Source organism: Schistocerca serialis, chromosome 7, assembly GCF_023864345.2.
Source record: "Schistocerca serialis cubense isolate TAMUIC-IGC-003099 chromosome 7, iqSchSeri2.2, whole genome shotgun sequence".
NCBI lineage: Eukaryota > Metazoa > Arthropoda > Insecta > Orthoptera > Acrididae > Schistocerca > Schistocerca serialis.
This window is the reverse complement of record NC_064644.1, coordinates 547000759-547025725: the sequence shown is the minus strand read 5'-3', so window position 1 is coordinate 547025725 and position 24967 is coordinate 547000759. Positions and strand designations below refer to the sequence as shown.

The window sequence follows — 24967 nt, the reverse complement described above, 5'->3', positions numbered from 1 at the left end:
AGTGATTGAACCTAACCTCTCAAGTACACCTGCCCATAGCAGTCAAAGTGGGAAAGAAAATACTTCACAGAAGAAGCTTGGTTCAATGAGTGAAAACTATGAATGTTTTATGGGCGAATCAGATGTGAATGAAATTTTTGATATGTCGGTTCTCAAACGATTTTTTTCAAACTGTGTAAGATGTATTCATTGTAGTGAAGTTGGTCTGGAACTCTCCATAATAAAGCGCGTAGGACTTGCTAGTGAAATACAACTGAAATGTGATAAGTGTTCATACATGACCACCTTTTGGAACAGTGTTGCAGTAACTGCAACTGAAGAAAATGGTAGCAAAATCTATGAACACAACAATGAGCGATGCTTGCTTTAGACAAGGAACGCCTTCAGGCTGCAGACAGGGCTGTAAAGAGTCTAGAAATACAAGCAAGAGTAAACAGGAGGAGGAACAAGAGGAAGCTGGAGGAGGAGTCTGCAGAGGATGAAGATAATCCATCCTATGGACCTGGAATGCACTAAAAAGTTAATCCAATCTTTGTCGCTCGATTCCCAAAACTTTTATTTTCTCATACTAATTGCATGTTTTCTAAGGATCTCCCAAACATATTTGTTTCAAACTTTCAGTAAATGTTACACAGTACCTTCTGCATAATTTAACACAGCCGTTTTCCAAAAAACTGTATGTTTTTGAATATATAAATAAAAAATGGCAAAAAATGTTGTCAATTTTCATTACAATTGAAAAAAAATCATCTTTAATAACTGAACTAAAATTTTGTAAAATCCCTGTGCTAAGTTGTAGCCCATATTCCAATAAATAATCTGTAAAAAGTTCAACTTCCTACCTAAAATACTTTGTGAGGAAAGATGTAATTTATAAGCGTTATTTTAACATTGCAAGTATAGGGCGTTCCGAGCCCCTTAAAGAAAATGAGCAAATATGTACAAAGGAAGGCATGAAACATCATTCATTAGCCATATGGCATTTCATAAGGTAGTCAAAAGTCTCTCAACTAGAAAGACAGTAGTCATAATCAGGTGTATAGACACAAAAATATTTCTCGTCATTTCATTAGGCGTTTCAGTAAATATCATAAATTAAGAGCTCCACAGTGTTATCATATGTTTTCAGGATTGAGCATGTCGTATTTGCGATGCTTTCTACAAAGGAATGTCAATAGCGAGGATAATGGCCCCTATTTTTCTCCGCCTGTGCCTCTGAAACGCACACGCTAATGGCTTTTTTCCAGGCAACTGTTGAGCAGCTGGGTGCCCACGACTCATTACATGAAGGTGGTCACTTAACTTTTATACTGAAATATTTACGACACCAGTTTGCATTACAGTGACAGTCTCATATAAAAAATTTGACAGGTCGAGAATTTGCATTGCAAATGTGTAGATACAAAATCCTATGAATATAACAGTGTTCAAAAAGTTTTCGTTGGCATTGTGATACATTCACGGTTTTACACACATTTCATAACTCTTAAAGTACGATTCTTGGTTTCCAACATCCTTGTCCCTAACCACTACTCATTATTCATATACGTATTTGTCGACACTTCTTCAATATTTCATCATAATAAATATGTAGCATAATCAAATTCCTCATATAGCATCAGCTTATTGATCATAAACATACCTCAACAGCATAATACACATTGTCATCATAATAATATCATAACATCTCAGTCAAATCTCAATACATCATAGCTTTCTGCAATAATGTCAAAACCTAAAAAAATTCTCTGCTCATTTAAATAGTGTCATCTACCTCAAATGTACTTTAAAAATCATGATCCCATACCAAATACATCATTCAAAGCTCTCATAGTATCACAAACATTTCACAAAGTACAGACAAAATACAATTTCATAAGTGTGAAGTTATCCAAATGTGTAATTACGTAAACATCTGTCACTTGTGTAGCAAAATAAATGTTTGTCTCTCTCAGTTAAATGATCAGATAGCTGTGTAATTTATGTGTTAGAGAAATATGGTACCGATGTGTAAAGTTGTATAAGCAAATACCATATTAGCTAGGGCTCCTCGTGCTTGCCGGACACATGGTACACAAAGTAAGCGTGTACCCCCAGAGGAGTAATGTAATTATACCCTCAGGTGTTACAGATTATAGCAATGGAATGAAATGTATCACGGAAAACCTTTGTATCATTGTTCTTCAAATATCTTTAAAAATAAATGATTTAAGTACAAAATTAATCACTCAAATACGTGCACTATAGCGCTCAACTGTGCATCTTGTTGTAAGATAATCTCTGTGGAAGTGTCGTAGTTATTGTCCTCCGAAAGCTAAGTTCTGCAGAAGCCAGTGTACTTACCTCATGATAAACAAAAGTGAAATGCTTTGCGTATAGATATCTTAGTTATTACGCTTATTGCCGCGATGAAGAAAGTACTGTGCTTTAACGTATTGTTGTGCTACGGAAAAGACTGTCTCATTGTAGCTATACCACAAAAGTTACTACTAAAACATGTTTTACTTTCCAGAATAATTCAGAAAAACTGTGCAGATATAAAACAGAAACACCGCAAAAGCAACATTGTAAATTGTCACTCATTAGTAGCGTCGTGATAAAATCGTGTAGCTGTCACATAAACTAACCACTGTGTCATCTGGTATCTCACAGAAAGTACTTTAAATCCAGAATGTATTTTCAAGTAAACCAAAACGTTGCAATAAAATCTCATTAGCAGTACCAGTATATCTTCTAAGTATGGCAAAGACTAAGTTAAAAAGCAGATTATCTTTCAATAAATGGTTTTACATGTGAAATGTGGTGCAATCCTTTACTCTTCTTAGTACGCAGAGTTTCAACTTCAACGCAATTATCATGTGGTATACGTCGGATTCTGTAAGGTCCATTGTAAGCTAGAAAGAATTTGTGGCTCAAGTGTTTCTTCTTATGTCACAATGAATGAGCTTTAATGAGAACTTTCTGACCAATGTATAATTTCTGTGCATTTGCTTTACCGTGTAGTTTTCTACTTTTCTCTGCTGCAGATTTTATATTTTTAATAGCCAAATCAATTATGTCCTTGTGTCGAAGTTTACGTGTATTCGGGAAAGGTACAAGCTCTCTGATTCTGTTCGGTGGTTCATCATTCTTCAGCACAAGAGTAGGTGGTAAAGCAGTGGAGTCATGAGGCATTTCATTCAGCACATTTTCAAATAAGTATAAATATCTGTCCCAATGCTGATGCTTTCTGTGACAATAAATTCTGCAAAGCTTATTGATTTCTTTCATAATTCGTTCAGACGGGTTACAATGTGGTGAGTACAATGAAATAAAAACAGGTTTCATTTTATGATTCCGAAGCATGCGTGACCAAACAGCAGATCTGAATTGCGGTCCGTTATCTGAAATGACTTTAGCAACATTGCCAACTTCACGGAAGAAATTTTTAACAAAGGCGTTGGATACAGACCGTACAGTGGCTTTATGTAACGGAGTGAAAGAAACAAATTTTGAAGTAAGTTAAACAGCGACTAGAACGTACGAAAATCCATTAGATGTTCTGACAAGGGGTCCCAAGAGATCAACAGCAGCAAATTCTTTTAACTTAGAAGGAATGATAGGAAACAACGGAGCACGATGTGAGATAGTAGATGGTTTCGCCTTTTGACAAAGTTTACAAATAGACAAGACTCTTCGAATTCTCTTTTCCATATTGTTAAAATAACAAGTCGTCCGAAGAATATGATAACATTTTCGTGGACCAAAATGTGCGCAGCTGAAATGAATGTACCAAATGAGCTTATTAACAAAATCATCTGGAATGCAAAGTACCCATAGCTTGTCATCAACAGTGCAGCGTTTGAAGAGTATGTTGTTTCTAACCAGATAATAATGCCGAATCTGAGTGTGTGTCTTTTCATGCCATTCACTTTTGATGTCTTTCCAAATCGGATCTTTATCTTGTTCACGAGCAATGTCTTTTAAAGAGGTGGTGATGAAGTTTTCAAGGCGACTTTCTGAATGTAAAGAATACTGAAATTTTTCTCGAGGTTGCCTTCTGTGTTACTTTTCTCAAGCCCCGCCGGTGCACGTGACAGTGCGTCCGCAACAATGTTCTCCTTGCCGGGAATGTAGACTATTGTGAAGTGGAATTCTTGCAGAACCAATGCCCAACGTTTTAACCGCTCATGATTTAATTTTGAAGACGTAAGAAATTGTATTGCACGATGATCACTGCATACTTTTACGTGCTGACCAGAAGGAAAGAAACGGAATTTGTTAAATGCCCAAACGATAGCTAAAGCTTCTAATTCAGTAACGGAATAATTTTTTTCAGATTTTGTTAGCACTCGTCTAGCAAAAGCAATGGTTTTCTGAACAGTAGTGTCATTTTCTGTGGCTTCTTGAAATAAATGGGCACCAAGACCGACTTTAGTGCTAAGGCAGAAATCTTGTGACAGATCTGGATGAGCTAGTATTGGCGCGTTAAGTAGCGATTCTTTCAGAGAATTGAATTCCAACTGTGCTTGTTCGTCCCAGTTCCAAATAGTATTTTTTCCAGTGAGAGAACAAAGTTTTGGTGTAACTAGAATATGCATATTCAGAAAACGATGGTAAAAATTTACGAGACCTAGAAAACTGCGGACTTGTTTTTTTGTGGATGGAACTGGAATGGCTCTCATTGTTTCTAACTTTTGGTGTAACTAGAATTTGCATATTCAGAAAACGATGGTAAAAATTTACGAGACCTAGAAAACTGCGGACTTGTTTTTTTGTGGATGGAACTGGAATGGCTCTGATTGTTTCTAACTTTTCAGAATCCGGCTGAATGCCTTCAGAAGAAATAATATGTCCCAAAAACTTCACCTTTGTCCTACCGAATTCAGACTTTTCCAAGTTAATTGTAATTCCAGATTCTGTAAAAAATATGTAAAACGCTCTTGAGGATGCGATTGTGTTGTTCCCATGAGGCTTCTGCTATCAGAATATCGTCCACATATACGGTGATGTGACGTTTTAAGAACTCAGGTAATATGGAATTTAGCAAGCAAATGAATGCTGCTGGCGAAGAAATGTTCAAACCAAAAGGAAGTTTCCGAAACTGATAACATACGCCGAAACAAAGAAAAGCTGTGTATTTTCTACATTCTGGATGAAGTTCGATCTGATAAAAGCTGGATCTGAGATCAATAGAAGACAACAGTTTTACACCATTAAAATTTTGAAGAAGTTTTTCCAACGTTTGCGGCCTGTCTGTTTCAGGAATGATGATAGTATTGATTTGTCTCGAATCCAAGACAAGCCTCATCGATCCATTTTTCTTCTCAACAACATGTAATGGGTTGTTGTATGAGCTTACTGCAGGCTCAATAATGCCCTCGTCAAGCATAGATTGTATTTCTGTTCTAACAAGGTCCCTATAATGTGCTGGAATTACGTATGGTCTAACACAAAATTTAGTATGCTCACGAACACGAAATTGGTATTGAAATCCCTTGATTGTTCCTGTTTTGTGAGTAAAAACTGTAGAATGTGCTTGTAAAATCTCAAAAAGGTCCTGCCTATCAGCGCCATTACAATTCTCAATTGTTTGAATTTTATTCTGAATTAACTCATTAGTATCAAATGCGCCGTCGATATCATCCCTGTCGGTACTTGCAGAGTGATTGTTAGTGTCAAGTTCCGTCGAAAATTCCGAACTGTTGTCTAACAGGAGGTAAAGCCGATTAATTTTTTCGTCATGGTTTGAGAGCCAATCTTCAAATTTCAAAGCTATTGACCTACCTTCTTTCTCTAAACTTATTTCAGCATCGTGAAAGTTTGCTTTGTATTCATTCAATAAGTCTACTCCCAATATAATTTCCGTCGACAATAATGGAACAATACGAAAGTTCATAGAGAAGCTGTGGCTTTGACAAAAGAATTCTAAGTTGGTTTCCTGGCGTACATCTACACTTTTTCCAAAGATTGCACCTTGTAATTTAATCCTACGTAACGGAAGTGTGGGGCAATCGTTCGATTTGTTGCATTTGCTAAAGGCTGTTTCACTAATTACTGAAATGGGACTGACAGAGTCAAGTACTGCCGTAAATTTTACGTCATTTACTGTAATGTGAATCACAGGATATGTAATGTTGTTATGTTTTACGTCGTGTTCCTGAAGTAAGATGTCCCTAATGTCTTCCATTTTTACGTAATTACTAGCTACCGCAGCTGCGTCGTCAGTTTCAGAAGTACGTTTTGTGACTGCCAGCGGTATGAGTCATTGCCTATTGTCTCTTTGTTGGCGCGCGTCGTTATTGGGATTTGGAGACCTAACTTCTACAATTTCACCTTGTTGAGAGGGCCCTGCCCTGTTTGTATTTCGCCAGTTCTGATGCAATTCAGATCAGTCGTTACGATCATATCGTCTGTCGTCATGTCGGTAGATTCCATAGCTTCTTTCTTGTCGGTCACGTGGTGGAGAATTTCTCCCGGAATCTTAACTGCACGCTGGACCGTTATGTCTAAAGTTATTCTGTCTCCCTTGATAATAATTATTTTGGTTCCCATATTGTCTGTTTCTCTGATTGTCTCTGTGATAGTCACTACTGCGGAGAGGTGATCTTTCCCTGTAATTATTACTACTCTGTCAATGGTTATCATACGGGTGGTGTCTGTTTTGGTCACGATTTGTGTTGTGAGAATAGCCTTGTCGCGTCCAGTTATTATTTCTTTCATCATGGAATTGCGATGGATGTGACCTGTAATTGTTGTGTTCCTGTTTTCGCGTTCCGCGATTGTCAGTGTGAATTTCTAATTCTTGTAAGAGTCCCTGAAAAGCTTCAATGTCGTCTTTGCAACGTCCTGCCAAAATAATATGTCGTAAATGTTCAGGTAATTTGATTAAGCAAGTGCGGATGAGTTCTGAGGGGCTGTATGGGTTTGACAGGTACTGATTCTTGTGCAACATGTCTTCAAAATATTTCACAAGACTGGAAAATTCAGATTGTTCGAAATGTTTCATCATTATGATGCTATGTTTTACTCGGTCTTGTGTAGCTTGAGACCAATATTCTGAGAGGAAGGCATGATAAAATTCTCCTTCACTGTGGCAATCGTGAATGACCGATCGCATTCTTACAGCTGGTTCATTCTCTAAATAGCCACACAGAAATTCTAATCTGTGCTCTAATGACCAGTTGGGAGGAAAACAATGAGAGAATTGATGGAGCCACGCATGTGGGTGAATGTCGTTGCCGGAATTCTTATATGTTTTGAATTTATGTGCTGTAATAAACAGCTTATAGTCAAAATCATCATGTCGGCGAGTCGCATATCGGTCATTGTTACGTGGTGTCGGCGGTTCCATCTCAAAATTCGGTGCACCTTGCCAATTTCTTTCATTATTTCCGAAATGCCCTGTGTTATTATTTTGTGACTTTTCCGTATTTCTAAGTTCTTCTTCCCGTGTTGGAGTGCGAGTGTCCTCTGAAATATGTAATTCTTGTATTACTTGTGCCAACTGATCTTGTACTTCCCGGATTTCTCTTTTGTACTGTGTATTGATTTGATTTTGATTTTGTTTGAATTTTCTAATTTGTTCATACTCTTCAATGTCAGTGAAGGCTACAGGTCTTGTGTCATTCAGCTCATCATCTACCTTTGTAGATAAATTATTTAGCTGATCCGAAAGTTCTACTACTTTCTCTGATAATGATCTAATTTCCTCCATGTGTCTTTCTGAACCAATTTTCAGAGTATCTACTGTGTCCTTTAAGTTTTCTTGAGTTTTTGCAAGTTGTGTAACCGAATCGGTAGATGCAACTGAGTCAATTTTAGCTTGCAAGGTCTCATGATTTTCATGAACAATAGTTTGCAGTTCTTTTATGGCTGCTTCGTGATTCTGTAATGCATTTTCATGCCGCGAAAAAATAGGTTGAAAATGCTCACAAATTTGTGTTTTTACGTCATTACAGACTTTTTTACATTTAGATTCAATGTTATGTAACTCAGTAGTTAAATCTTCACGTGTTTGTTCAAGCGTGGTGTCTAACTTCCGAAGATTTTGTTCCATTGTGTCTAACTTTTGAGGATTTTGTTCCATTGTGTCTAACTTTTGAAGATTTTGTTCCATTGTGTCTAACTTCTGAAGCTTTTGCTGTGTTTGTCTTTGATTTTGTACCATTATGTCTAACTTTTGAAGCTTTTGTCCCATTTGTTGCATTAATTGTAATAACAATGCATTGGTGTCTGAAACATGTTCCTCAGTGCTTTTCGGCGGTGAATTTGCACCGGCAACATTCACATTTTGACAAGCAGAAAATGTGTCTTGACTCATTTGAGAAAACGGTGAGAACCCAAAACCTGAGTCTACAGTATTTGCAATATTGTGTTCGGTCATTCCCGATTACTGAGGCGAGCTGTTGCCGACCGATCGATCGATAATGCTTCCCTGTTCACTACCTGTTTCACTGTCTACACCATTATTTGACGCCCGCTCCATTTCCCTATGCACAGTTACCAAATTACTACTTTGAATGTCTGTTAATTAATTACACAGTGATGCTGATAAGCTACGCTCGTCGTCACTATTATTTCTCAGCTTACTTTGGAGCCTAGTATTACGTTTTTCACACGCTATTATTGTCACAATATTTCACACGATAACACAGAAAGGCACAATGTGAAGAGCAAAAGTAAGTGAACACATTAACACAGCACTGAAAATAATATCTAGTTAATAGCAAGCGCAACTGCGAAATACTTGGTGCAAATCTACATGCATGCCACAACTGATTTACTGTACAACAATGAAAGACTGCAACAACAAAGGAGATTCTCTCTACAAGTACGCGCTAGCAATAAACAAAAACTACACTAATTACACAAACTACAAGAAAAAATCAGAAGATTCCAGTGAGGTATCCTCGGCTAAGGGTCGACATATGAAACGTTCCCTTAGAAAAATTATACATGACTGTGCTTAAACTGACACACAATATTTTTTTAGCGCAACGCAATCTGACTTTCAGTAATCCCTACTAAAAAATGGCCCTGACTAACATTAACCTATACCTTTCACAAATCACTTACCTCACAAAAATCTTCGTTACTCAAGCTACAGCAATACAGCGAGCGCCACTACTGCCAGCTAAATAAAAGATTCAAACTACTGAAGGCACTAACTACTGATATGCATAGATAGCAAATGAAAGATTTTGATTGAGAACAAACAATGTATTCACCTTAGTAGTCATAATATATATAGCAGTTCATGACATTCAGTCTTACAAATTTCAAAACTCCGCCATCTCTCTCCCCACATCCACCACTGCTGGCGGCTCACCTCCAACTGCGCAACGCTACGCACTGTTAACATCCGGCTGCCCAACGCTACAATGGCGAGTATTTCAACAATGCAAAGCAGCCACAGACTGCACACAGCACAGCCAGTGATTTTCATACAGAGCGCTACGTGGCGTTACCAATATAAAAAACCTAAACAGCCTACTTACACAGCGACGTGGATGTAGTAGTTTTCTATTCCCATCGTGATACTTAATTTTAGTCAGTCTCTCCACTGGGGTGCTTGATATCGGCGAGTATCCATATCAGATGCGCCTCTCACTATCGCTTCATGAACGTTGTATCTTGTTACGATGATTGTGGTTGATATTCCGCCGATAGCCGCGTAGCGGCCTGCGCGAGATTTGCATAGATTGGATGGAAACAACCGAAATGTAGCATTTCACTGGTTTGGGCACTCACCGCAATCAACCACATAGGGAACAGATAACTACGTTATTTGCCAGAAATATCTATGTCGAGCCACATTATTCGTGCAATCGCTATTGCAACACTCACGCAAAGTTGGAAAATCACTATCAACCGTTAGAACACAAAGGTTTACATTTACAGTTAACTATATTCTACTGCACAATAAAATTAGCATCACTCAAGTAAATTACCTCAAAAATGGTTCAAATGGCTCTGAGTACTATGCGACTTAACATCTGAGGTCATCAGTCCCCTAGAACTTGGATTACTTAAACCTAACTAACCTAAGGACATCACACACATCCATGCCTGAGGCAGGATTCGAACCTGCAACTGTAGTGGTCGCGCAGTTCCAGATTAAAGCGCCTAGAACCGCTCGGCCACACCGGCCGGCAGTAAATTACTGACATAAATATCATACGGTAAAACACAAAGTTTATTATGTAAATGAAATGCGGAATCAAATGTGTCGATTCTTAATTGCAGCAATTAGGGTCTCAGCACTCGTCTGCTGGGTATATTGTTGAATATTATGCATTAGCTATAGATTTATGTTCAACGTGTATATTTATTAATGATACGCCATTTACTGTACAGAATTCTATAGACTATGTTGTTTCAAAATTTAATGAGAGTCCATTTGCAGATAAATACTTAATAATTTTCTGGGAGACATTATTTGCAATTTCCTCAGCTAAATGTTGTTCGTTGGATGTGATGCATCTTTGTGAGTGTAGAGTTGCAAGTCATAAGTATATTTCAAGAAAAATAAGGGCCCAAGACTGAACCCAGTGGCAAACCATTCTTCATAGCTCTCCAGTTTGCTGAATCTGCTGATTTTTGTACATTAAGTAAATTGATTATTTCAACCGTCTCAATATTCCAGTTAAATATGAATTGAATCATTTGTGCATTGTCCGCTCATACCATAATACTTAAGCTTATCTAGAAGAATTTCATGATTTACACAATCAAAAGCATGTGTACAAATTTATTATTTGTCTCTTACCGGATCCAGTCATAGCGACCACCTTCACAGAAAGACGGATATATAATTCAAGTTTACATGGGATTAACTGAAAACCATGAGAGTCATAAAATGTTTACAGGACGAAGTACAATCTGTCACGGTGTCAGTACCAGCACAAAACTGACTTCGCTATGATTAAAAAGAGAGTTGATTAAGCTGGTAACACTAAAATCTGAAGCTGATATGACTACAACAGAAGACAGTCTTTTAGTTGTTACATGCGCTGATTCCTTCTTACTTTTGGAATGACTTGCAACGGCCCCTGAAATAGGTTTTCAGTGACGAAGCCACTTTTCATGAGCCTGGAAATGTCAATAGTCATAACGTGCGTATTTGGTGCTCAGAACATCCACACGATATCGTAGAACACGTTCATGATTTACCTAAGGTAAACTTCTTTTGCGACACATTCTCTTAAAAAATGTATGGACCATCTATATTTTGAGAGAAAGAAGGTGCGATTGGTTTCATGTACCTGGAAGTTCTATAAAAATGGCTTACGCAACAGTTACAGGAAGACACAGCAAACCCCGTTTTTAGGGTCATGCCTTTCAATCCGTGAAAACGGTACTCTCATATTACTACATTGCTGTCCGTCTGTCTATCTGTCCAACTGTTCAAAATACTTCTTCTGAGGAACTGTTAGTCGTATGGAGTTGACAGCAATCAAAGGAAAATATCCCAAAATTATGAATTTGTAATTAGAAGAATATCACACGAAAAAAATTATGTATTTATTTTTTTAACTGTCGGCTCGTCCGCCTGTGAAGACCCCTTTTGCTCAGGAATTGGTAGACGCCTCAAATTGAAATTTAAGCCAGGTACTAAGTTCAATGGTCCCATGGAGGTATAAGAAACGTTAGTTGTTAATTCAGTGCAATCAAAATAAAGCCATTTATGTCACATACTTTGATACTCGTAAACTCACTCATTAAAACCTTGAAAGTACTCTCCTTTCACGTACTGCAATACAAGTAAAGGAAAAATCAGAAAATTGGTAATCTGAATTATAGCACCCGACAAAACATAATTTTTTGTTTTTGCTATCTGACTTCAAACTTAGAAGACAAACGTTCTTGTAAGTCGTGGAATCCCTGCGACTGACATCATGCCAGTATCAACGTTGATAGCATGAAATAGTCTTCTGTATTATGAACTCCCAGAATGAATGAACTATCAGCATACATTATTAAGTTTGTACCGAACTCCCAGTGTGCTATTCCTACTTGCACCTCGCCAATTTTTCAACAACACAGTGCTTCACTATAGTTTCATGCAGATGTTTGGAAAGTACCTCCATGCCGAAGTACATCAGCGTTGGATTAGTAATTCTCCATCATTACTCTCCTCGGCTTCATTGTCCCTCAGAGTTACCTCACTGAACTCCAAGTGATTTCTTCTTATGGAAGTTTGTCAAACATAGTGCGTTCCTGCCTGCTCTACAGTTTTTAAAGGAGTTGCAAGGAAAGATAATTAACGTGGTCTCTCTTGTCGACCGTGACGTGCTGGGACGTGTATGGCAACTGTCTGACTGTCATCTACCATTTGCCGTGTCACGGCTGGTGGCCATCGCCACGTGCCGTCTGACAGGTGCGTGCGGTACGTTCCTTTCAGAGTATGCAGACACAACAGCGCCTTTCTTAGCAATCATATACAAGCGCTCACTTGACGAAAGGTCTGTTCCTAAAGACTGGAAAGTAGCATAGGTCACACCAATATTCAAGAAGGGAAATAGGAGTAACTCATTGAATTACAGACCCATATCACTGACCTCAATTTGAAGTTGTATTTTGGAGCATATTCTGTACTCGAACATTATGAATCACCTTGAAGAAAATGACTTATTGATACATAACCAACACAGATTCAGAAAATATCGTTCTTGTTCTCTTTATTCCCATGAAGTAATGAGTGCTGTCGACAAGGGAACTCAGTTCGATTCCATATTCCTAGATTTCCAGAAGGCTTTTGATACCGTTCCTCACAAGAGACTATTAATCTAATTGCTTGCATATGGAGTGTCGTCTCAGTTGTGTGACTGTATTCGTGATTTCCTCTCAGAGAGATCACAGTTCGTAGTGATAGACGGTAGATCATCGAGTAGAACAAAAGTGATATCTAGCGTTCCTCAGGGTAGTGTCATAGGCCCTCTGCTGTTCCTGATTTACATAAATGATCTAGGTGATAATCTGAGCACCCCCCTTAGACTGTTTGCAGATGACGCTATAATTTACCGTCTAGTAAAATCATCAGACGATCAATTCAAATTACAGAATGATCTAGAGTGAATTTCTGTATGGTGCGAAAAGTAGCACTAAACAAAGAAAATTGCGAGGTCATCCACATGGGTACTAACAGAAATACGATAAATTTTGGGTATACGATAAATCGCACAAATTGAAGGGCTATCAATTCGACTAAATACCTGGGAATTACAATTACGAGCAACTTAAATTGGAAAGACCACATAGATATTATTGTGGGGTAGGCGAAACAAAGACTGCGATTTGTTGGCAGAACACTTAGAAGATGCGAAAAACCCACTAAAGGAAGAGACAGCCTACATTACACTTGTCCGTCCTCTGTGCTGTGCAGTATGGGATCCTTACCAGGTAGGATTGATGGAGGACATCGAAGAAGTGCAAAGAAGGGCAGCTCGTTTCGTGTTACCGTGCAATAGGGGTGAGAGTGTCACTATGATACGCGAGCTGGGGTGGCAGTCACTGAAACAAAGGCTGTTTTCTTTGGGGCGAGATTTATTTACGATATTTGAATCATCAAATTTCTCTTCCGAATGCTGACACCCAACTACGCAGGACGAAATGACCATCATAATAAAAGAAGAGAAATCAGAGCTCGAACGGAAAGACTTAGGTGTTCCTTTTTCCCACGCGCCATTCGAGAGTGGAATGGTAGAGAAGTAGTATGAAAATGGTTAGATGAATCCTCGGACAGGCACTTAAGTGTGAATTGCAGAGTAATCATGAATATGTAGATGTAGATGTAGTTGGCGCTGTCCGGCTGTATGCAGCTCCACACGTGTGTGCATTGGTTGTTGGACTGTAGAGTAGTTGAGTGCAAAGATGTGCGTGAGTGCAGTCTGCTGAGGTGCCAGTGGTTTTCTGTGTTCACAGCACGAGTCACTGTTCGTGTTATCGCATGGGCGCGTGTAGGATGTGAGGCTGCACACATGTGTGCATTGGTTGTTGGACAGTAGTGTAGCTGAGCGCCACTGCAGTCTGCTGAGGTGCTGGTGGTTGTTGTGTGTGGTTGCAGCACGAGTCGCTGTACGTGTCGTCGGACGGGCGCGTGCGGCAGGTGGCGCTGCCCGGCTGCGCGAGGCTGCACACGTGCGCTCAGTGCGTGCAGGACCCGTACTGCGGCTGGGACGCGCGGCGGGCGGTCTGCGCCGCCTACAGGCCGGGGTAAGTACTGCGGCACTGCCTACACTGGGCCACCACGCGTACCACTGTCGTCTTATGTGAAGTCCGTTCAATAAAAAATGCTCCACAATTTTTGTGTCTTAACCGTTTGACTACCTTTGGAATGTACGGCCTCACAACAGGTTGTCGAAGAAACAGTGGGATTTCGCTGCCTGTTATGTCTGCAATGCCTGCGCTAGCAGGACAGAGCGGACTAAATTGTGGAAAGAGGCCAAAATGAGTTCCTGTCAGTTGCACTCAACATACAAACTATTTATCAACGCAAAGTATTACAACAAGGATGCAAAACACTCAATTCGACATCCTTTGATTAACGTTAGATCGGCTGAAGGCCACATTCAAAATCCAAGACACAAGTCTTAAGCAAAATTGAAATATAAGGATCTTATGGAGGTTTCACCCAAGAATATTTTCTAAATCTTCAATTTAATCGGCTGAAGGCCTTAGCAATTTAATTTTAATGGAGTTAGGCAGGAGGTCGCTTATTAAGTAATAAGAGGAGCTTCAATCAAAAAGCAGAAGGCCTTATCTTAAAACATTTCATGCAAATTGGGCTGAGGGCCTCATTCAAAACCATAACAATCCTATACCTTAAGGGCAAGCGAAGAAGATTAATTTAAGAGATATTAAAACTCTGCTGAAGGCTGCTCACCAACAAATAATTAAACGGCTTAAACCCTAGAAGAAGAGTTTCAATTTTAAAGGGTAGAAGGCCGTATTCTAAAACATTTCATATAAAATAAAGAATAACAGTCTCTTGCCTTAAGGGCGAGGCAAGTACATTAAGAGATATTGATACTCGACTGAAAGCCACACATCAACCAAATAACTAAAATCCAAACCGGAAATTACTTCATAGCATACAAGGAACGGCGCTCAGAAGTTTCCAAGGGTCGGCCTGGGATTATAACACTAACGCCCGTTTAGGTAAGACATGCAGCCTGTCCAACGACTTCTTATTGTGGAGGCAACCCAACCGACTGGAATCTTAGCCAACTTAAATACCCACCCGTTGTTGCTTGCGGGATGCCCCAAAAGTGACAACCAGGATCTAACGAAGAAATGTAAACAGTTGAGGCTCGATAGCAAGTTGAGTGAGGACTCAACTTTCAGGTCCAAGATCGGTGGGCGGCGAACTTCATAGCACTCGCAAGCAGCACCTCACAATCTAACCGCGCGTGCACGCCGGCAGTGGCTGTAGCCAGACTACGCGCGACGGTGGCTTGCCTGCTGCTCCACGCCAACCAACCGACTGGACTGCTGGTCCGTCCGCGACTGATGCTCCGTCGCGACTGCACTGCTGGTGCGTCTCCCACTCACTGGCTGCCCGACACACGACGGCCCGGAAATACTATCGGTCGCACTAGAGATGATACGACAGTGTGCTTATCGATACGTGCTGCTGCTGCCACTCACGGGCAAGTAAAGCAGGAAGTTAGTGACGCCAGTAAATAGAATAAGAAAACGAGGCGGCACTACCGTAATAGAAGATGAGATGCAGTTAATGGGATGAACACGAGCCGTCCACGGCTCAATGTCTATCTATCAGAATCCCACTGGTTTAAAATACTAACGGTTTACAGAATTCTTAGCATTGCATATTCCACCGATATTTTGTGCTTTTGCGCTGTTAACCATCTGTTCTACACAGAAGTGAAAAGAATCATTCAGTACCTTCCCATATCGTGTCAGACCTCCTTCTGTCTGGCTTACTGCAGCAGCTCAACGCGACATGGACTCAGCAAGATGTCTAAAGTCCTCGGCAGAAATATTGAGCCATGCTGCCCTTATAGCCGTTCAGAATTGCGAAAGGGTTGCCAGTGCAGGAATTTGTGCGCTAACTGACCTCTCGATTATGTCCCATAAGTGCACGATGAGATCCATGTATGGAGTTCTGGGTGCCCAAATCATTCGCTCGATTTGTCCAGACAGCTCTCCAAACCCTCGTGGACAATTGTGGCGCAGTGACATTTCGTATTGTCATCCTTAAACGTTCGTTCGTTATTTCGGAACATGATGATGATGAAAAGCCCATGAATTGTTGGAAATGGTCTCCAAGTAGCCGATCATAACGAGGACCGAGTCCATTCCATGTAAACACAGCCCACACCATTATGGAGCCATCACCAGCTTGCACAGTGCCTTGTTGACTAGTTGGGTCCATGGGACTACGCCACACTCGAAACAGACATAAGTTCTTACCCACTGAAACCGGGACTCATCTGACCAGGCCACAGTCTTCCAGTCATCTAGGATCCAACCGATACACTCAAGAGCCCAGAAGAAGCCCTGAAAACGATGTGTTGTTAGAAAAGGTACTAGTGTTGGTGGACTTCTTCCATAGCCCATTAAGCCAGATTTCACCATATTGGCTCAAATGGCTCTGAGCAGTATGGGACTTAACATCTGAGGTCATCAGTCCCCTAGAACTTAGAACTACCTAAACCTAACTAACCTAAGAACATCACACACATCCACGCCCGAGGCACGATTCGAACCTGCGACCGTAGCGGTCGCGTGGTTCCAGACTGAAGCTCACCACATTGTCCTAACGGATATGTTCGTCGTGCGACCCACATTGATCTCTACAGTTATTTCACGCATCGGTTGTCTGTTAGCACTGGCAACTCTACACAGACGTCGCTGCTCTCAGTCGTTAAGTGAAGGCTGCTGTCTACTGTGTTGTCCTTGGCGAGAGGCCTGACATTTAAAATTCTCGGCACTCCTTTGACACTGTGCATCTCTTAATGTTGAATCCGCAAACAATTTCCGTAATACAATGTCCCATACGTATATATCTAACTACCATTCCGCGTTCGAAATCTGTTCATTCCAGTCGTGCAGCCACAGTCACGTCGGAAACCTTTTCACATGAGTCATCTGGGTACAAATAACATCTCCGCCAATGCACCGCCCTTTTATACCTTGTGTACGCGATACTATCACGATTTGTATATATGCATATCGCCACCCCATGAATTATTACATCTCAGTGAAATGCCCCAAAAAGTTTGCTTCTGAGCCTTCTGACTACCGTCGGAACGTGTGTGTCCCAAGAAAGATTGTCAAAGAACCATTGGAATTTAGCTACCTATCGCTATGAATCAGTGGCCAACTGATAAAGGGAATGCTGGTAATGGTGTATAGAAATCTTACAACTGCAGATCACACATGCATGTAGGCTGTGCTGTTTTCGAGTTCAGTTGTTAACCATCTGTTCTATATTGCTGGGGCGAATTAGTTCATGCCTGCTGATAGGCAACGCAATCAATTGATTTACAATGTGGGACGTTGTTGCACCATACCGCACAATCCGTGTCATTGAACTCCGCGCCCGCGTTACCGTATGCTGCATCGCAAAGGGTGCCCACATTGAGCACCTGCAGCGTGAGTTATGAGCTTGAAGAGATGCGCTGTCCCCTGATGTGGGTCCCTGTAGTTTCTGCGCTGTCATCTTCTCGAACTCTGGAGGCACTTACAAATAACCCTGTGTGTCCCAGCACTTCCCATATGGGGAAATGAAACAGAGGGAAATCGTTTTTTCATGTTAATGCTTCTGACGACGCCAGTAATTGCAATGACCATACATAAATTTCTTTCACTCAAAAAAAGAAGTATAGTCAAAGGATTAAGAGCAAGAATTTAGTGGCAATTAACATTTCTTCTACGGGTATTCTTTTTCTTCATAGTATCCACTACGAGTATTTCTGTGGCCTATTGCCAGCATTGTATATGGACAACTTTTACCTATTGGTAGAAGCTCTTGTTCTGTGACCAGAGGTCATGTTTTCATGTCATGAATCAAGCTCTCATGATATCAAAGTGCGTCCCACGTAAATAATCTGAAATGGCTCAAACAGATGGAAGTGGAAGGGCGTCACATCTGCACTGTAGGGTGGATCAGGCAATGTAATGATGTTCAATCCAATTTAGTGTTTACGGGTTCCAAGATTTGTGCGTGGGGATCCATCGCTGTATTAGAGCAGTAATCTTTTTGGATTCTTGTCAGATAGAACACGTCGGAAATTATTCTTGAATTTGTTGAGAGCCTTCATATTGCTTCTGAATTGGTTGATGTGTTTTTTTCAACACATCCACGAGAATATCTTCAGTAACGTAGACGACTGTCATCATGACTTTACCGGCAGAAGGAGGTGCCTGGAATTTCCTCTAATCTGGAGAATGCAGGAGGTGCCACTACAGTGATTACCATTTTGTTACCAGTTAAAATCTCTGTACCCCCGTTTCGTAGCCTGTAACTGTTGTAACGGCGACCGGAACGGTCGCGGGGTTGAAGTGACGGAAAGCGCGGCGGGACCCGCGGAGCGGCCCACGAACAACAACACAACGGGAGAGGACGGACACGACCAACGGAGGACAGAACGAACAATGACAAGATCGAAACAACGGAGTCACACGAAGACCTAACAACCACGTCCACTCGTACACTGAACAAGAGAGTAAATAAGCTGTCTAAGGCGAGGCGATGTGTCTGGAGACGTACGCAAGGTTAGACTGGCTGGCTGAGCGAGAGGTAGGCGCTTAAGTACTCTATCGGGGGCGCCGCAATTCGCCGCTGGAACCACGTGATCCACTGTTGCGCCCTCACACTAAATGCGGGCCAGGACGCGCGCGCCGCCGCAGCTTACAGCGGGATGGTGCAAAGACTTCTAGGGGTCTTCGATATCCATGACGTCTGGCGGGGATTCAAATTCCACGGCACGCGGTACCAGAGTAACAATTAATGGCAGAAACTCATCTCCATTGTCCACTACCGCTTCAGTAGTTCATATGAAACTGCTTTTTGTATAAGCTTGTAGTCTACTGAGATCATTCGTGGAATCCATCGTGAACACAGTTTCGAATATCCAAGTCGCTTGCACGTGCACTTCCAATGCTCGCCGATAGCCGTAGATCGAAAAGTCGAGTTTTGTTGATCCGGTCTGCTCTAATAATGGTAAGCGAGCATTCGTCGTGTCAGGAACAGTGAATGTGACAGGACGTTCCGAACATAGCAGATCACTGAACTTCTTTTCTGCACTTCCCAGCGTTCTAACTTTCTTCACATATCGTCCAACTGCGTCATTACCATACACTACACACAAACGTTTATAGGAGTTCATGACAGTTTGCTTTTGCAGAACCAAGAATTCAATTACAGCACGTTCTTGTAGTTAGACTCCTGTGTATACTGTAGTAGCCGACCACAATATTACAGCACCTGGGAGTGAGTATGCTTCGGTAGGCTCGAGTGTTTACCTGTGCGCCGATTACTATGTGCTCTGGTGTTATAACGACTAGACAACTTGAAGAGTTGTGCAGGGTCTATGGCAGTCGACAAAACTGATATAGTTATGGTTTACTGTAACTTCACAGCGCGATTCCGATAGCGGCCACGGGAGGCCAAGAGCAATAATATCTGTTTGGGTAGTACTTTGATGTTTGACTGCGGATGTGTCGGAAATATTCGACACTTTGTCTAGAGACAAGTTTTTAGATGATCCATACATTTTAATGATTCTTTGTAACATTGTGGCTATCGTGTAGCTGCGGCAAGATAGAAAAGAGAAAAGCCTCTAAAGTTTTCAAGAGCTTTTAACTTACGAAAACGGTCAGTAATCATTACCCAGCCTTCCCCTTTTGGTACGTACACAATGTGATCAAAAGTACCCCCACACCTGGCTGAAAATGACTTACAATTTCGTGGCGCTCTCCATTGGTAATGCTAGAATATGGTTTTGGCACACCCTTAGTGTTGATGACAACTTCCACTATCGCAATCGTACGGTCATTCAGGTGCTGGAAGGCTTCTTGGGGAATGGCAGCCCATTCTTCGCGGAGTGCTACACTGAGGAGAGGTATCGATGTCGGTCGGAGAGGCCTGGCACGAAACCGGCGTTCCAAAACATCTCAAAGATGTTCTGTAGTATTCAGGACTCTGTCCAGGCCAGTCAATTACAGGGATGTTATTGTCGTGTAACCACCCCTCCACAGGCGGTGCATTATGAACGGGTGCCCGATCGTGTTGAAAGATGCAATCGCCACCCCCGAATCGCTCTTCGGCAGTGAGAAGCAAGAAAGTGCTTAAAACATCAATGTAGGCCTGTGCTGTGATAGTGCCACGCAAAACAACAAGGAGTGCAAGCCCCTCCATGAAAAACACGACTACACCATAACACCACCGCCTCCGAATTTTAGTGTTGCCACCACACACGCTGGCAGATGACGTTCATCGAGCATTCGCTATACCCACATCCTGCCATCGGATCAGCAGATTGTGTACCGTGATTCGTCACTCCACACAACGTTTTTCCACTGTTCAATCGTCCAACGTTTATGGTCCTTACATCAAGCGAGGCGTCGTTTGGCATTTACTGTCGTGATGTGTGTCTTATGAGCAACCACTCGACCATGAAATCAAAGTTTTCTCACCTCCCGCCTATCTGTTATAGTACTTGCAGTGGAACCTGATGCAGTTTGGAATTGCTGTGTGACGGTCTGGATAGATGTCTGCCTCTTACACATTAGACCCTCTTCAACTGTCAGCGGTCTTTGTCAGTCAACAGACGAGGTCGGCCTGTAAGCTTTTGTGCTGTACCTTCACGTTTCCGCTTCACTATCACATCGTAAACAGTGTACCTAGGTATGCTTAGGAGTGTGGAAATCTCGCGTACAGACGTGTGACACAAGTGACACCCAATCACCTCACCACGTTCCAAATCCGTGAGTTCGGCGGAGTGCCGCGTTCTGCTCTCTCACGATGTCTAACGACTACTGAGGTTGCTGATATGGAGTAGCTGGCAGTAGGTGGTTGCACAATCCATATAATATGAAAAACGTGTGTTCTTGAGGGTGTCCGGATACTTTGCAGAAGCGACTAGGCGAACCAGCAGCTGGAAATGTCCCATTCCATATAAAGTAAGTTGAAAGTTCAGATCACCTCTCAGTCTCCATTCTCCTGCTTCACAGTACGCACACAGTGGAGACAATGATGCCTGACCGGTGTGCTTACAAGAACCCAAGGCATGGGCAGTGTTTTGGATAGTCTTCGTCGGCTTCTGACGACGAGTGACGAAGAGTATCTATAGTAGACAATGAGGCGCGTCCGTGGAGTGCCACAATCAGGCCTCGTAGTTGCGAAGAAACCTGCTTCGCGCTGCCGCAAATGGTATGTTATGTCATAATTGCAACATGGATAGTTTGTGTGCGTAGCGCGAAACGAGAGATTTGAAAGTGCTCCGATTATCAACATTCTTTTATTACTAAATGCCAAAACCCCTAGAAGCCTATAATAGAACTTTGAAACAACCTGTGTCTTAATGGCTGTACAAAAACGGGGCATTATTTTTTCACTGGAAGTCGTACATCCATTTACTATTAATTGGCGCACTTACCACAGCACGCATCATATCAAATATGTGAATCAGTTGTTTCAACGACAGAGGCTGTTGTTGCTGCGTTAACTCCTGGTCATATTACGTACATATGCGCATGCCGTGTATAATAGGACTAGCTGGCCGATGCCTATACCACCTGCTACTTCCTTAGGCCACGTGACAGGCACTCGCGGGCGAGCGTGTCCCATGGGTCACAACTGGAACAGCCTGCTGTCGTCACTGAAGTACTGATACCGCGAGGTAACGAGACTATCTACAGGTGACGAATGTCATTGTGAAGTGCAGTAAACTGGGTAGACGTGGAGCGTGACAGAATGTGAGAAAGGGGCTATCGTATTTTGGAGGGTCCACGGCCACACCAATAATGAATTTGCCCAATTGTTGGGTGGATCAATACGGACTACCGTGGTCTACAAGGAATTGTGTACCAACCGCTGCTGTGTCATATGCTCTAACACCAATGGTCGTAGAAAGCTCCCAGCCAATACGAACCAGAGGCGAGTGTGACGCACTGGCAATGACAATCGCTTTCAAACCTGACGAAAGTTATTCTGTCAGTGAATGCAGATAGAGCTCAACACGTTTCTGAGAGACGATTGTGAAAGGTACTGCGTGCAAAGGGCATTAGGAGTCCTGTACACAGCAGAAGGCCATTGACGACCCTGGCCTGTAAGGCTGCACGCCTTCAGTGGGAAAAACAATCAAGAAACAGGATATTTCAGTCATCCACCATCAGAATGCAATTTCTGCACGAAAACTTCCACAGCTACCTCCACAGCGCAGATGTCAGATACTTAGCAACTTGTCGTAGCAATCTCCGTCGAGGTTACGTAGCCACTTGTGTGAAAGAAACTAAGCGCGTTTAAATATCAGTAGTCAAATAGCAAGACCACCATACCTGCAAACGCATTTAAAACCTATAAAATAACTCTGGACTTGTGAAGACCATTGCAACCTGCACAAAACTGTCAGCTCCCAAGGAAAACTCCTGTACAATACCACAGACTGTCTTTACTGTTTGCAATACATTTTGGGAGTGGATGATAAAGTCAGAACGACACCACAGAGGAAACTAATGTTCTTTTACCGTTCGTTGCGGCTTGTTTCTGCAGTAATCTGGAGTGACTGTACTTGTTGCCCGTTACCGTGATGTACTGTCGTTTGCACTTGTTACCTGATGTCGTGATGTGTTTTTGAGGTATTTTATCGGGTACCATGCCTTCTGCGTTGTTGTCTTGGTCATCAACCTTAAGGTTGGTTTGATCTTCTCCGTTCCCGCTATTTCTCCTGACATGTTCTCCATTTTAGCATCACTGCTACACCGAACATTGTGAACCATATCATCTTCCCTTCCACTACCGGTTCAAGTATAGTTTTTAACAACGACTCATGTCATATACCACTATGTTCCTCATAGTGCACACTACTACTTCTACAAGCTGGCAGAGATAGTTACCGTACGTGTGATTTATAGTGTTGCCAGGTTGCCAATCTTTAACATCCATTTACCGTCGGAAATATGTGGAGGACGACACATTTCGTGTTGCTAGTATGCGAGGGATCCATCTGCGAAGTCCGAGAGCGTATTTTTCTTCACCCAGAATTAGTACTGTGCAGGTGGTGCAGTGGAATGTGTTTTGGGTTAGCATGTAGGAGAGCGATGATCCGATTCTGTATCGAGGCGTATTTGTTTTTATTTGCTGAATGTAGTGTGCGTGGTACGGTATCTGGCGTCTTAATCGTCATACAGCGATTACAGTGGGTCTCCAACAAAACATTTTCTCTTACGTGCAACGAACACAGAAATGGAAGTATTGGCGTTTTCATTAGTCAGCTTTCAAAGAAGTCTTATGCATGCCATGGACGCGAATAGTATATAGGAATTCTAGCTTATAACTCACAAAATATCGAAAGAAATCGAGTGTCGTACAAGCGACTAAACAGATAAGTTTCTCAGGTTTCCAATTGTATAAGTTATACCATCTATTAACAGAGAAGAAGAGACACTAAGAAGAAGGTGCTCAGCCCATCTCACAGCCGCCTATGTAATAACGGAATTGAAACCTTCGACCGTCTGTGAGTTGGCTGTATAAGTCAGTGGGTTAAATTGCTCACCCGTGCACTCCAGCAGTGGCTTAGAAAGAACAAACCTAAGACTGAATCTCATATAAATAGATTGCAAAGAGACCGTTTGCCATACTTTACGTAGTAAGTAAAAATTATTATTATTATCGTTTTTGTTGGGAATACAAGCACCCCTCAGTATTTTAAGAATTTTGTGGGATTTTCCGCAATAGAGTTACGTATATTAAAAAAGACCATAATCGCTTTGATAATGGAGGCTTGCTGTATTAGTGGATTATGGTCGGGATATCTGATTCACTGTTTCAAAAATCCGTTTGCTGACTTCGATGTAGTCTACATGTGAAGAAAGTGTGATTTAAATCTCTTACTGTTACTCTGTCAATAAGGGGAAATATGAGAATGTTTTCAGCAAATATGGCTGGAAAATTATCAACGAATAACATCGTGCTGACATTGCGAAATGAAAATGTTTTATTTCCTTTAACTTTGTGGAAACGGGGCTTCGGGGGAATTTAGGACATTTCTGTGCAGTAGTTCCTCCTAATACGTTTCGGTAGTTGACGTTCGCCTTCTCGTCGGCCCCTTGCCCTACTGCATAACGTGCCCTGGAGGTGTGACGGCAGCCGGGTCTGATGTGCATGTTACAGACTGCTGCAGGCGGCGTCCGCCCCCAGCGCCCCCGAGTGCGAGCAGCCGTCGGCGCGGCGAGTGTCCGCGCGCTGGGGGCAGAGCGTGCTGCTCGCCTGCTTCCCCCACCTGCCGCCGCAGCTGCGGGGGCGGCACCTGCGCTGGATTCACCGGCCGGCGGTGGGCGGACAACCCACGCAGCTGCACCACAGGCGAGTCTCCGGCCGCGGCGGCGTAACGCGGGTTGCGTTCACAGCAGGCGCGGGCAAATGTCGCACGAATGCGAATACGGGTATATGCGAGAAGCAGGGGCTGCCAGAGATCTGCGGATACGTAACAGTCGTGGAATATCTTGAAGTGCTGAAAGCTGTCTGTAAATGAAACCTTGGCCAGCTTTACCTTTCCTTACAGCTTTTATACTTCTCAGTCTACGAGCTCTCTGAATGAGATTTTGATGCGCACAACACTTAGAAAGTACCACGTTGAAGCGTCAACAGGTGCAACATTATTTTTGTCGACGCGAGACAACCACGAACTTGAGATCATAAGTCAATTGTCAAGACGGAGAATACAAGCATTAGGGAAAGCAGAGACCGTCTGTACCTATAATACACTACTGGCCCTTAAAATTGCTACACCATGAA

At 42.0% G+C, this 24967-nt stretch overlaps 1 protein-coding gene across 1 annotated transcript in view; it reads left to right on the top strand.

Annotated features, from left to right (window-relative positions):
- LOC126413238 (semaphorin-2A-like) overlaps positions 1 to 24704 on the top strand; it is a 1385371-nt gene extending 1360667 nt beyond the window's left edge. The window contains exons 11-12 of the mRNA XM_050083137.1: positions 14048 to 14196; positions 24344 to 24704. Coding sequence (XP_049939094.1) covers positions 14048 to 14196; positions 24344 to 24704 — 510 coding nt within the window. The remainder of the gene's footprint in view (positions 1 to 14047; positions 14197 to 24343) is intronic.
- The last annotated feature ends 263 nt before the right edge of the window (positions 24705 to 24967 follow it).